This window comes from Esox lucius, chromosome 8 (assembly GCF_011004845.1).
Source record: "Esox lucius isolate fEsoLuc1 chromosome 8, fEsoLuc1.pri, whole genome shotgun sequence".
Classification (NCBI taxonomy): domain Eukaryota; kingdom Metazoa; phylum Chordata; class Actinopteri; order Esociformes; family Esocidae; genus Esox; species Esox lucius.
In genome coordinates this window covers 11,816,188-11,828,739 of record NC_047576.1, presented here as the reverse complement: position 1 = coordinate 11,828,739, position 12,552 = coordinate 11,816,188, and the positions used below count along the sequence as shown (strand labels likewise).

General features: G+C 43.7%; 1 protein-coding gene and 1 long non-coding RNA gene across 3 annotated transcripts in view; both read left to right on the top strand.

Annotated features, from left to right (window-relative positions):
- LOC105011530 (serine/threonine-protein kinase STK11) overlaps window positions 1-7,679 on the top strand; it is a 32,422-nt gene extending 24,743 nt beyond the window's left edge. For both annotated transcript variants that reach the window (XM_034293655.1, XM_034293656.1), the window contains one exon: window positions 7,359-7,679. In XM_034293655.1, the coding sequence (XP_034149546.1) occupies window positions 7,359-7,597 (239 nt within the window). In that variant the 3' untranslated portion in view covers window positions 7,598-7,679. The remainder of the gene's footprint in view (window positions 1-7,358) is intronic.
- A 25-nt stretch (window positions 7,680-7,704) lies between these two features.
- Window positions 7,705-11,953, top strand: LOC117594786. Its single transcript, XR_004576032.1, has 2 exons — window positions 7,705-9,347; window positions 9,522-11,953. It is a non-coding gene; the product is annotated as an uncharacterized LOC117594786 (long non-coding RNA).
- The last annotated feature ends 599 nt before the right edge of the window (window positions 11,954-12,552 follow it).

The following is a 12,552-nucleotide window of genomic DNA, read 5'->3' as shown; positions in this document are numbered from 1 at the left end:
AGTACATTGACAAAGATAAGCAGTTTGTTTAGTAGCTAATTAAACTAGTTAGCTAGCTAAAACCACAGATTAAACGGTTAGCTAGTCATTGTGATCTTGGCTAACAGCTCACATAGCTATGCTTAACTTGCTGCTAGCTAGCTTGCTTATTGCTTGCATGTCTGGACATGTTGAAATAAGTCGTTTTAGTGAGTTAATAAACTAAGCTGGATTTAAACCAAACTAGAGATTTTGGCCCCTGTGGAAGGAAAGTTTTTGTCACACTACCTTAGTATTTGAAAATGGCTTTTTATAGTGGTCTCTTATTTTCTAACATAGTCTTAGTAAGATCTTCCTAAATTGCACATCACCAAATCCTCTATTCTTCATCTTTCCATTAATGCATCTCTTGCTCATTCTCTCCCTGTCGCTCACTATTTCTCTTTGACATTTCTCTAAAGGTTGAGGTATTTCTCTGAAGGTTGAAGCGATTTAAGAATTCCTAAGGGGTTTAAATTTGTGTTGGTATGGGCAGTACATGGTTTACTGCATATCTAGGGCATTGAAACCACCCCAGCAGCGCAAACTCACTGTGCAACAATTGTTTGCCTGCAGTAGAGTGGTAAGGTGTTTTAAAAAAAGAGAGGGATGTGTGAGTATGGCCCGGGGTGTATTTAACATCAAATATCAGCCTTTCTTGGCCAGGTTGTGCTCAGACACACAACACCACTTATTTCAGTGATTTCCGGAAACATAAATGTCCCCCCTCCCTCATTCCACTCGCTGGCTCAACAGCAGTACGAAATTGGCGATTAGAAACTAGCAAGTGTTTAAGTTGCCATGGCAACTGGGTGAGTCATTCTGCTGCAGTCAATTTAGTCACACTTGCACCGTAAAGTCCTCCTCCCTCTCTCGCCCCTTTCTTCCCTTATTTTTTTTTTCTCTGAAACTATGAATCTACCTGTTCCTTTATCACCTTTCCTGTCACTGAGGGGCCTGGGGGACAGGTGGTCTTCACAGGTCAGGAACTATTAGAGTCAGGTGAAAAGAGGAATAGAGAGGTGTTGAAGGAGAGGTTGATGACAACAGCCCAAGTGTCGCTGTGCTGCCTTTGGTTACTTATTTATGGCCTTGGCTAATCAGTAAGCCCATTGTCAACAACTTCAGGAGTGTTAGGAGAAGAGGGTGATACTTCATTTAGCTGGTGTTCATTTACTAAGAGTGGTGGAAGCAGTTGGAGTTTTACTAGTCTAATTATACTCTGATATTAATGTTTCATTATAGAGATGGTTGTCTAGGCCTCTGGATCTTTTCATCTTTTGACTTGTGAACACGTGTTCACATCAGGGCAGCTATCGGCCCACTCATGAAAGGTCATGACTCATGATTATCAATGTAATGTACTTTGTTGTTAGAAAATGTATTACTCTTCTTTTGAACTTGACGTGTCTTACCGGTCTCTGACTTTAATTGGTATTCCTCAGAGAGATTTTTGTTTTCCGTTCTATAATCTCTAACCAGGAAATGCAAGAAACAGCTCAGATTACATTAATCTGATTCAAACACTTCCTACCTTAAAATGGATGCCTATTACAGATGAACTGTTCTGAACACAGATCTTTTTCTGCTGCCTTGTTGCTGTACTATCCACTTGAATGTGTGTAACTCATGGTTTCATACCCATCTTATTCTAGATTGTAAACTTTCATTATTATAATTTTTGTAACCTTTATTTAACCAGGAAAATACTAGTTGAGATTAAAAATCTCTTTTTCAAGAGTGTCCTGGCCAAGACAGGCAGCAGTACAACCATACATACATACAACACAGAATACACAAGAACACAAATACATTTTAAATACTGCAGCTTTTTCCTGTGCACAGTCTGTTTTCTGCGAGCCAACCTCCTCTGCAGGCTCCACCTGTTTGGCTCTGCTTTTATTTCTGTCAGGGGAATTGTAATATTTGTCCATCACTGGCTGAAATAAATTCATAATGGTAATGACTGATAGTCTGGTATGACTGGTAGACTGGTAGTGAGCACTTCCTAGGGAACAGGGTGGGACACTAAGGGTCTTTATTCTAATCTCTCACTCTCTCATCTTCATCCGCTTATCCGGTATCGGGTCGCGGGGGCGGCAGCTCCAGCAGGGGACCCCAAACTTCCCTTTCCCGAGCCACATTTGCCAGCTCTGACTGGGGGATCCCGAGGCGTTCCCCAGGCCAGTGTCGAAATATAATCTCTCCACCTAGTCCTGGGCCTACCCCGAGGTATCCTCCCAGCTGGACGTGCCTGGAACACCTCCCTAGGGAGACGTCCTGGGGGCATCCTTACCAGATGCCCGAACCACCTCAACTGGCTCCTTTCGACGCAAAGGAGCAGCGGCTCTACAAGTTCCTCACGGATGGCTGAGCTTCTCACCCTATCCCTAAGGGAGAAGCCTGCCACCCTTCTGAGAAAACCCATTTCAGCCGCTTGTACTCGCGATCTTGTTCTTTCGGTCATGACCCAGCCTTCATGACCATAGGAAGGAAAATTGACCCGTATATCGAGAGCTTTGCCTTCCGGCTCCGCTCTCTTTTCGTCACAACGGTGCGGTAAAGCGAATGCAATACCGCCCCGCTGCTCCGATTCTCCGGCCAATCTCCGGCTCCATTGTCCCCTCACTCGTGAACAAGACCCTGAGATACTTGAACTCCTTTACTTGGGGTAACGCCTCATTCCCTACCCGGAGGAGGCACTCCATCGGTTTCCTGCTGAGTCCTTTATTCATTTAACCTTTATTCTAATGGTTAAATTAATACCTGCTTTTCCTGTCTGAAGTTATGTTGTTGATCACCTTCAGTCTGATCAGGTATTCTGTATTAGGGTTTTCTGGACATACAAGCTTAACTGAAAAATGTCCCTTCATATTTAGTTGTAATGTGTGCTGTTCTTAATACTGAGTACCACAATGAAGAGGATCTATAGTGTGAAACATTTTGGAAATAATTAGGTGTACAGCTAATTTTATTTGCTAATTATTAAACAAACTACTTGGTTAATCCAAATTTATTTTATTACGTAATAAGGACATGTACATGTGGACTATGAAGAAAAGACAACCTATGTAATCTTTGCAAAATTACCTTGCATTGATGCATTGAAAGATGGCCACAATATACCAATTAATGCACGTACATAATATACTAGTATGCGTCTGTATTTTTACTGGACCGAACTGAATATAAAAAAAACAATACAATTGTATTTTACACATATAGTATGTAAATATTATATCATCAGAATGTGGATTTATACCACAGATGTGCGTGTGATATCAGCAGTCTTGGAATTTCGTCATTTTAGAAGCAAGCCCATTTGGCCTTCTGTGTCACAAACATTTTTAAGGCACAAAGACTACTGAGTGAAATAGGAGGCTTTGGAGCTTACAAATAAACAACTTGAATTGCAGATAAGGAGGGAAAAACACGTGCGACATTATTCACTTTTTGAATATCATTCTTTGAATAATAGCTTAATAATTTAACTTGTGGAAAAACCATAGTTATTATGTTTTAATCCTTGAAATTACATCTACTCCTCCCTCAACATTTTCATAGATTCTGGAATTTTTTCATTTCAAAAGTTTTAGTGGAGAGCGTTCACATGACGCTGACAAACAGGCACCGGTTTTGACAGTTAAGTAACATTAAGGCTAGCTAGCCAGGCTACCTATAATTCCACAGAAGTAAACTGCAAAGTATCCTTGAACATGACAATCACCTGCGCTACTGAGTATGACCTAAATAAACAAATGCAGTGACTTATTTGTGCCCGTAGTCGCATATATGCAGTGATTCGTGCGAAAGGAGTCGCGGGTATTGAATGCATAAATTAACAACCTTTGTAAGTGTTTTTGAGTTAATTAGCTGATTAGAGCTCTTCTCAGCTCGACATTTCTATATTATACACTTTTTCTTCTAATATTTTGAGGTACTGGATTTTTTTTATGTATATGAGCTGTAATTATCATCAAGATTGAAATGTTTCACTTTGTGTAATGAATCTAGAATATGAAGGTGTCACTTTTATTTGAATTACGGGAAATAATTAACTTTTCCACGATATTCATATTTTTTTTAGATTCACCTGTATATCGTAATTGGTTTTTTGAAATGTATCGTAATTTTTTAACATTCGGAGCAGGCAGACGTTCTTTGGTGCAGCCGCGCGGTTGCCAACAGCCCGTTTGACTGCAATACCCTCGACATGCTGCAGGGAAATAAGTGCAGATATTTGGTAGTTGTTTGTTCCCTTAGTAAACGACCCTGCTTTATCGGCAACATCAACGGAGGTACGTGGGCCCGTTGCTTTTATAGTTTTCGACCTATGGAACCTATTCCACGAAAATAAAAATGATCGCATTTGCTTTGCCTCGTATGGTAACATTTTTGGGTCCTGCTCTAGAATGCACTATGAACTGTGATTGGTCAAAACAGACGAGCCATCGAATATTATTGGTAAATAAGACGACACTGGTACTGTACCACACCGAGGGGGGAGATGTGCCCCAGACGCGTTTTAATTCAAGAACAAGTGAAAATCGAAGCGGGAGGAGTGACAAAGATGATAAGCAAACGTTTTAATAGATACAATGCTTTTTTATAGGGAAGTTGAGCACTGGCCTGTACCGGTGAATGTCTCCTGGCCCTGACGTTTGGTCTTACTGGCCCATCATTAATGTTGAACCCTGTTCTTCATCATTTTATTTGCTAGATGGCTCTCCTAGGCACTACTGGCGCTGAAGGATTAATTAAAAAAATATGTAATATTTTCGGCCTCAGATCAGCCAGTGTTGCTGAGTATCAGCACTGAGCAATGCTCCAAGCATCTACGACGTGTATCCCACTATCAGCTACATAAATGGCTGTCCGTGCCTACCGCACAAGTTATCACTCACGGTAGCTGGCCTGCTGGATTTATATTTAAACCTGTACTTACCTCAAACTCTCTGCAAAATCCACAATCCATATTGAGTGCAAAGGTGCTTCTTTCTAGTTTTTGTATTTGCCAGTGGTACAGTATAGATTAGTTGTTGTGTAGACTATTTAGCTGCCTTATAATATATTAGGCCCTCACTGATTCTTTGTTAATCATTAATGAAAGACTACCTGCTTCTTCAAACAACCATGCTGCTGATTGCTAATCAGCATCATGCAGATATGAATTTTGTTTTATTCATTTATTTTTAAACAGTATCCTAACTACTGTTTAATTAACATTTTAAGCAGATTGAGTGTTTGCGAAGTTACACTTCTAAACACATAATTTTTTTTGCAAATACACACTATGTATGCATGTATCTCACAAAAGTGAGTACACTCCTCACAGTTTTGAAAATATGAGTATATCTTTTCATGTGACAACACTGAGGAAATGACACTTTGCTACAATGTAATGTAGTGAGTGTACAGCTTGTATAACAGTGTAAATTTGCTGTCTCCTCACAACAACTCAACACACAGCCATTCATGTCTAAACCACTGGCAACCAAAGTGAGTACACCCCTGAGTGAAAATGTCCAAATTGGGCCCAATTAGCCATTTTCCCTCCCCGGTGTCATGTGACTCGTTAGTGTTACAAGGTCTCAGGTGTGAATGGGGAGCCGGTGTGTTAAATTTGGTGTCACTCTCACACTCCCTCATACTGGTCACTGGAAGTTCAACATGGCACCTCATGACAAAGAACTGAGGATCTGTAAAAAATTGTTGCTCTACATAAAGATGGCCTAGGCTATAAGAAGATTGCCAAGATCCCGAAACTGAGCCGCAGCACGGTGGCCAAGACCATACAGCGGTTTTACAGGACTGGTTCCACTCAGAACAAGCCTTGCTATGGTCGACCAAAGAAGTTGAATGCATGCTCAGCGTCACATCCAGAGGTTGTCTTTGGGAAATAGATGTATGAGTGCTGCCAGCATTGCTGCAGAGGTTGAAGGGGCGGGGGGTCAGCCTGTCAGTGCTCAGACCATACACCGCACACTGCATGAAATTGGTCTGCATGACAGTCATCTAAAGATGATGCACAAGAAAGCCCGCAAACAGTTTGCTGAAGACAAGCAGACTAAGGACATGGATTACTGGAACCATGTCCTGTGGTCTGGTGAGACCAAGATAAACGTATTTGGTTCAGATGGTGTCAAGCGTGTGTGGCGGCAACCAGGTGAGGAGTACAAAGACAAGTGTCTTGCCTAGAGTCAAGTATGGTGGTGGGAGTGTCATGGTCTGGGGGCTGCATGAGTGCTGCCAGCACTGGGGAGCTACAGTTCATGGAGGGGACCGTGAATGCCAGCATGTACTGTGACATACTGAAGCAGAGCATGATGTGTTCTGACACTTCTATCAGTACCAGCATTAACTTTTTCAGCAATGTGAGCTCTACAGTAGCTCGTCTGTTGGATCGGACCACATGGGCCAGCCTTCGCTCCCCATGTGCATCAATGAGCCTTGTCCGCCCGTGACCCTGTCGCCCGTTCACTGCTTTTCCTTCCTTGGATCACTTTTGATAGGTACTGACCACTGCAGTCAAGCAACACCACACAAGGTAGTTTTGGAGATGCTCTGACCCAGTTGTCTAAGCCATCACAGTTTGGCTTTTGTAAAAGTCCCTCAGATCCTTACGCTTGCCCATTTTTTCCTGCTTCTAACTCATCAACTTTGAGGACAGTATGTTCACTTGCTACCTAATATATCCCACCCACTGGCAGGTGCCATGACAACGAGATAATCAGTGTTTCACTGTCCAGGGTGACCTGGACTTTCATAAAGAAATAGCTTCTGATAATCAGAAGAAAATATTTTCTTGTTGGTGGATCTGTGTGACATTTCTGGAAGCTGAATGTGTGTTTATGTGATCAGTTTCATCAATCAATCAATGTGGATTTTAAAAGCTGGGCAGCAGTGTTTCTCCATGTAAGCCCTTCTGCTTGGAAAAGCTCTAGTAACAAAAACCTAAAATGGTGACCACTCAAATGTGTCCCATTAAATGTTTTGTCATCTCACTCAATTATGCTTCACGTATTTGGTCTGACAATGCTTCCACTGATGGTAATGTCCTTGCAAAAGCACCTGTCATCAACTGTCTCTCAAACAGTGGAAACACAAGTTGAAATGTGCCTGAAAATAACATACTGTTCTTCAAGGGTAATCAGTGTTCACACACACATTATCTCAGGTCAATGTCCTGTTATGATGTGTGGACGGAATTGTTGCTCTTAGATAATTTCCTCCTAATGGATTGGGGGGGAAGTGAGCTGGCTCTAGGTCTGTGCAGGATGTTCACTTACACGATGAGGCTAACATGACGACGTCTAACCCTGTCCTTTGTTCCTCCCCAGTTCGGGTGCATGAGGATGGCCTAGAGCATAATGGACTTCAGGAGGACCACACAGGGCTGGGGTTGGGGCTCAAAACCCTCTGTGCGAACGGGACGGAGACAAACCAGGACCACTACCCACCCACCAGCAGGTCCAGGTCCCGATCGGAACGCCTCTCCAGCTCCTCCTCCAACCCATCACGCAAAGGAGTGTCCACCTACAGCCGTATCCGCAAGCTGTCCAACTGCAAGCAGCAGTGAACTCAGTCCCCCATATACCCCCTGAACTCAGTCCCCCATATACCCCCTGAACTCAGTCCCCCATATACCCCCTGAACTCAGTCCCCCATATATCCCCTCACCCTGAACTCAGTCCCCCATACCCCCTCGCCCTGAACTCAGTCCCCTATACCCCCTGAACTTAGTCCCCCATACCCCCTGAACTCAGTCCCCCATATACGCCCTGAACTAACATTAGATGGGTGAGAAGCAGGGCCTGGTGGAGGGTTTGAATAACAGCTGTTAATATGTTGTGATTTTGACCTTCCGGCTAACCTGACACCTTCCCATGACAACGCTACCTTATCAAAGTAACATTTTGGCATATCATTTTGACTGACACGTCCTGATCCTCCAATCGTTTCATTAAACCTACATTTAATTTATAACAGATGCCCCCCCCCCAGGACGGAAACAGGATTCAGACTATGACTCTGCACTGTGAATTACACGTGTGCCTTGATTTCCTCCCAAGCTGCTCTCAGTGTAAACAGCAGACCAGAGGAGTCTAACAGAAGCGCAGAGTAGGGCTGCCTGCCTGTGTCTTCAGGGAGGGAGAGACAGGCTGGCTCGGTGGAGAGCCTGGCTGGGTCTAGATGACGCAGCTCAGAGTGCTGGAAAGGAGGGGGTCTGGAAGAGCCCTGGCTGACGCTCTCTGTGTGGGATGAGAGGAGGAGTGTGTGGGTGGACTGCGTGGGGTGGAAGCATAATCAGACGTATTGGGTCTTCTCTCCTTTTTTTATTTTTTTTCTCCTCTCTTCGTGTTTCCCTGTTCCCCTTGAGGCACCAGCTCATTGATGTGGGCTCCCCTCTTTCTTCCTCCCTCCCAGCCCCCCCCCCCTCTCTCTTTCTCTCTCCCTATGAGTCATTCCAGAGTACCTGCTTGGACTCTTTAACAAGCTCCCCCTGCCTCACGCCTCGCATTCCCTGTTCTGAAGGAGAAATAAACGATTCTGTGACGTGCTGCTGTACTCCCACACTGTTGAACACACAGCCTCATGAAATCTCCTGCTCCATGAACAATAATTCACCCCACAAAGTTTTTGATGTCAATATATGCGTCCCCCTCCCCCTTACAAATAAGTTTCATTAAAGGAGGGACCTAATTCTGTTGCGTGCATTTCCAACCTATCGGTCGTTGCCGTCCGTGTCATGGCAGCATCCGGAGACTGGGAACGCGGCTAATCAGGGAGAAATGGAGGCGCGGTTTATTGGCAACAGCCAGCCAAGCAGCATCCTTTCTGAGTCACTGGCAGGCAGGCGTCTCCCACGCATTCTGCCAAGGCTTGGAACCTGCTCCCCTCAGTTCGAAGGCAATCAGAGAGAGACCCGGGCGGGTAGGTTTTGTGGGTGGGGGGTGGGCCCTCCTCTGCCGTAATCCCAGACACTTGACAGAATACTGAGCTGCCATTTCACTGCGAGGATGAGTAACACGGGGGTCCCAAAGGGGACACATTGAAATCTATATCAGTTTGTGCATCGAGCCTGAGACGGGCCTAGCGCCCTGGACAGGACATCACGTTTGTGTCGAAGCCATGCCTTCCTAGGTCCTGGCTGCAGCCTGGTGCCTTCTGTCCGACTGTAAAAGACTGGTTGGCTTCACTTTTCCACGTCTGTCTGGGTGTCATGCCGGCTGGATGTGTACGGGCCTCCCGTCCTCCCGCTCGCTGCGAATGGCCACGGAGTTCTACTGCACCGGCTCGGCGAAGGCACGATACAGGCGGAGGAGATGGTCCGTGTAACGTTGGTTCTATGTCCCCGTGATGGATTCATCTGTCACTGTGCCGTGTCAATGTTGAGCCTATGTTGTGTAGACGTTGAGAGCTGTGCTACCAAACTCATTCAGTAATCCTGTTCGTGTGTAGCTAACTGTGCATATTTTTATTATTTTTTTACCCCTCCTTAGGTTGTTCTGCCATTCCTGGCTCCCTGAGGATGGGGAGAGGCATGTTTTGACAGCCTCGTCTGCAGGACGCAGTAGCAGGGCCGGATACACAACAGTGGTTTGTTTCAACAGATATCGTCTGTCTGAAGACCGTGATGATGTGATGATGCAAGGTTGAAGCAGCGGAGTGAAACAAGAAAGGGGCTAGGAAGACTCTGACTATCCCCCTCTACCGATCACATTCTGGGACTCCCCACACCCCACCCTAACTGTATGAATGTAGCTGTTACCATGACAATATTTGTAATGGTAATAATAACAGTAATTTAAATTTAAAGATTCATAAATGGCATGATATGCAGATTTAAGGACGGGGAACTATTGACAAGACAGGCATACACAGCTAGTCAAGAATGTCTTGGCTTGGTTTTTGAGTTTGTGTCTGGGTGTTCTTTTATTCCCACTATGTTTTTATTATTTATATAAATTGCACCCCCATCCTCACCAGCTGTGTTTTGTCTGTTTCTTTTCACTTTCGCTTCCAACAGCATTCAATCAATTCAATTAACCATCGACTTTAGGATCCCTGGTCAGTTTGTTTCTGTGTGTAGGAGTTGTGGCCAGACATTGGCTCACAGCGGTCGCTCCCATTTCATAAGTGTGAAACTTTAATTCTTTACTTTAAGATAACCAAAGTTGGTGTGGGTTTTCTGTTTGAGTTTATTATTCAGGCAGATGTATTGGGCATATTTGGTGTTTGTGAAGACCCTACTGGAGTTGCTTGGCCCAGCACCTAGTGGCCCCTTTCATAGATGCCTCCCTGTACCCATTTAGGGCCCCACTTTAAGTTTTAGTTTTGATCATCAGTGACTCTGTTAGTTCCCTTTATGGTTGACGATATTTGGGGTTGGAAATTGTATCCGAGTCACTAACAAAATCAATGGATGCTCCTTGTTGGTAAATTGACAATGATAATTACACGTTTACATACATGGCTGTTAGGGCGACAGGCCAATCTACAATGTTATCTGGCATGCTGCAGTGTAATAGTTACTGTCAGAGAAACTGTGGCATCACATTTCAGACATGCACCTTCCTGAATATTCTAAATGAACACTAAGACCCCAGCTGAGTATCCTGAGTCTACAAATAAACTCCTGTTGGTTGATCTGTCTAACACATGTGCTGCTCAGTATAGCTTATTCCACTGAAGGGCCATCTACTTCACGCTGCTCAAACTAGTGTCCCTCTGATCTTAAACACGTGTGACTGCCTGCCTTGACAGTTCTCCGTGTTGAGCTAAACAAAAGGTACCAGTTGGATCTCCAACAGGGATATGTCACGCTAGCTGTGGTGTGAGCTTTACTGTGTGTTGTTTTCTGTTATAGTCGCCTCTTCTGAACTCGCCAAATTGGGCGCGACACCGTCTGTTGATCTGAGCCCATCTGGAGATCCGGGTCACAGTCTGCCAGTTGCCCATCCCTGTTGATACGGGCTGGTGGGAGGGTTGATGCACAGCCTGCTTTGATGAAGCTATGTGTGACTCCTGCTGTGACTGCCTTGCTTTGATGGAGACTGCCTGGCTATTACTATTGATCCAAAGCAGGGGTGTCAAAATCATGTCAAGGAAGGCCTACTGTACTTTTATTATTTTCCATTTAAGACCTAGATAACTAGGTCAGCTGAGTTTCTTACTAATTTATGACCTAATACAACGGTCAAATACAAGGGCAGAGCGACAACCCATAGACTGTGCGGAATGAGTTGGACACCTGCGATCGACTGTTCAGTCGAAGGCTATGCTAACTGAACAACAGAGACAGTGCAATATGAATGTTTATTGAATAATATCACAATAACAATCCTTTGAACTCTGATTGTAGCTAGCTAGGCCAGAGTGGGCAAAATGCGTTGAGATCCTCTGCTGGTGGAGTTTTATTTAAAGCCTTTAATGGTAGTTGTGGGGAAATCTTGGATGAAACACAGGAGGGACAAAGGTAAATTCACATGCATCATACCTCCAAGATGCACTGTACAAATGTCTTAGGTCCTCTTGAGAATTGTTTAATGCTATTTATTTTGGATGTAAATGTTTATTTGCTTGCAAAAATACTATATGACATTAGTATGAATACAAATGAACTATTCAGTAGGGAGTAACTAGAATTACTTGTTTTCCACTTGGTCAGATGGCTAGGTGAAATGTTGATTTCTGAAGAAACTGGTGACACTGAAGAAAGGAAACAGTGGAAAACCCGAAATGCTGATTGCATCTGATGAACAGTACTTAAAGGTCACTTGTGGGACAGAAGGTAATCTGGTGAAGTAGCTGCTTAGCATATGGCACCAAAGTACACACTTTGTCCTGAAGAAAGTTTTACAACAAATTGCCAGAAATGGTTTTAGACTGATTGGGAAAACTCAATCCTTCAGCAAAATAATGATGCCAGAAACACTGCAAGAATAAAGACCTTGAAGCAGAGGTCTGCAGGTGGGACCACAACAATACTAGACTGGTGACCTAGAAATGCTAGAAGCTGTGTAGGATGACTTGGACAGAGAGTAAAAAAAAAAAGATATGTTTTCACTTTTCAGTGTAGAGGATTGTAATAACTGTGAAAGTGTATCCATTGGTGAAATAGCATGTTTGGGGAATGTGCATTAATTTGCTCTGCTTACTGGCCAGTAGTAGGTGATTAACATTATGAACATGGCTAAAAAGTGATGACTGATGTTTATCTAATTGGCATTTGTTATATAAGCAAGAGCAAAAGAGACAGACATACCTTTGCTTTAATCATAAATCCACATCCCTACTAATGATTATGTATTCATCATACAGGTAATATTGCATAGAAATCTTTTTTTTTTTTTTTTTTACTCCGCTATATTTGCTTTGTTCATGTAGGCTTGTTAATGATGAGGCTGAGACTGCTGCCCTACTTTCCTTCCGCTCTAATATAGATTGGGGATCATAATCACTGTGGAGTCATGTTTAATTGATGTGCCTGGGCTCTGGTGCATATTAACATATTCACTGTGTCAGCTTTCA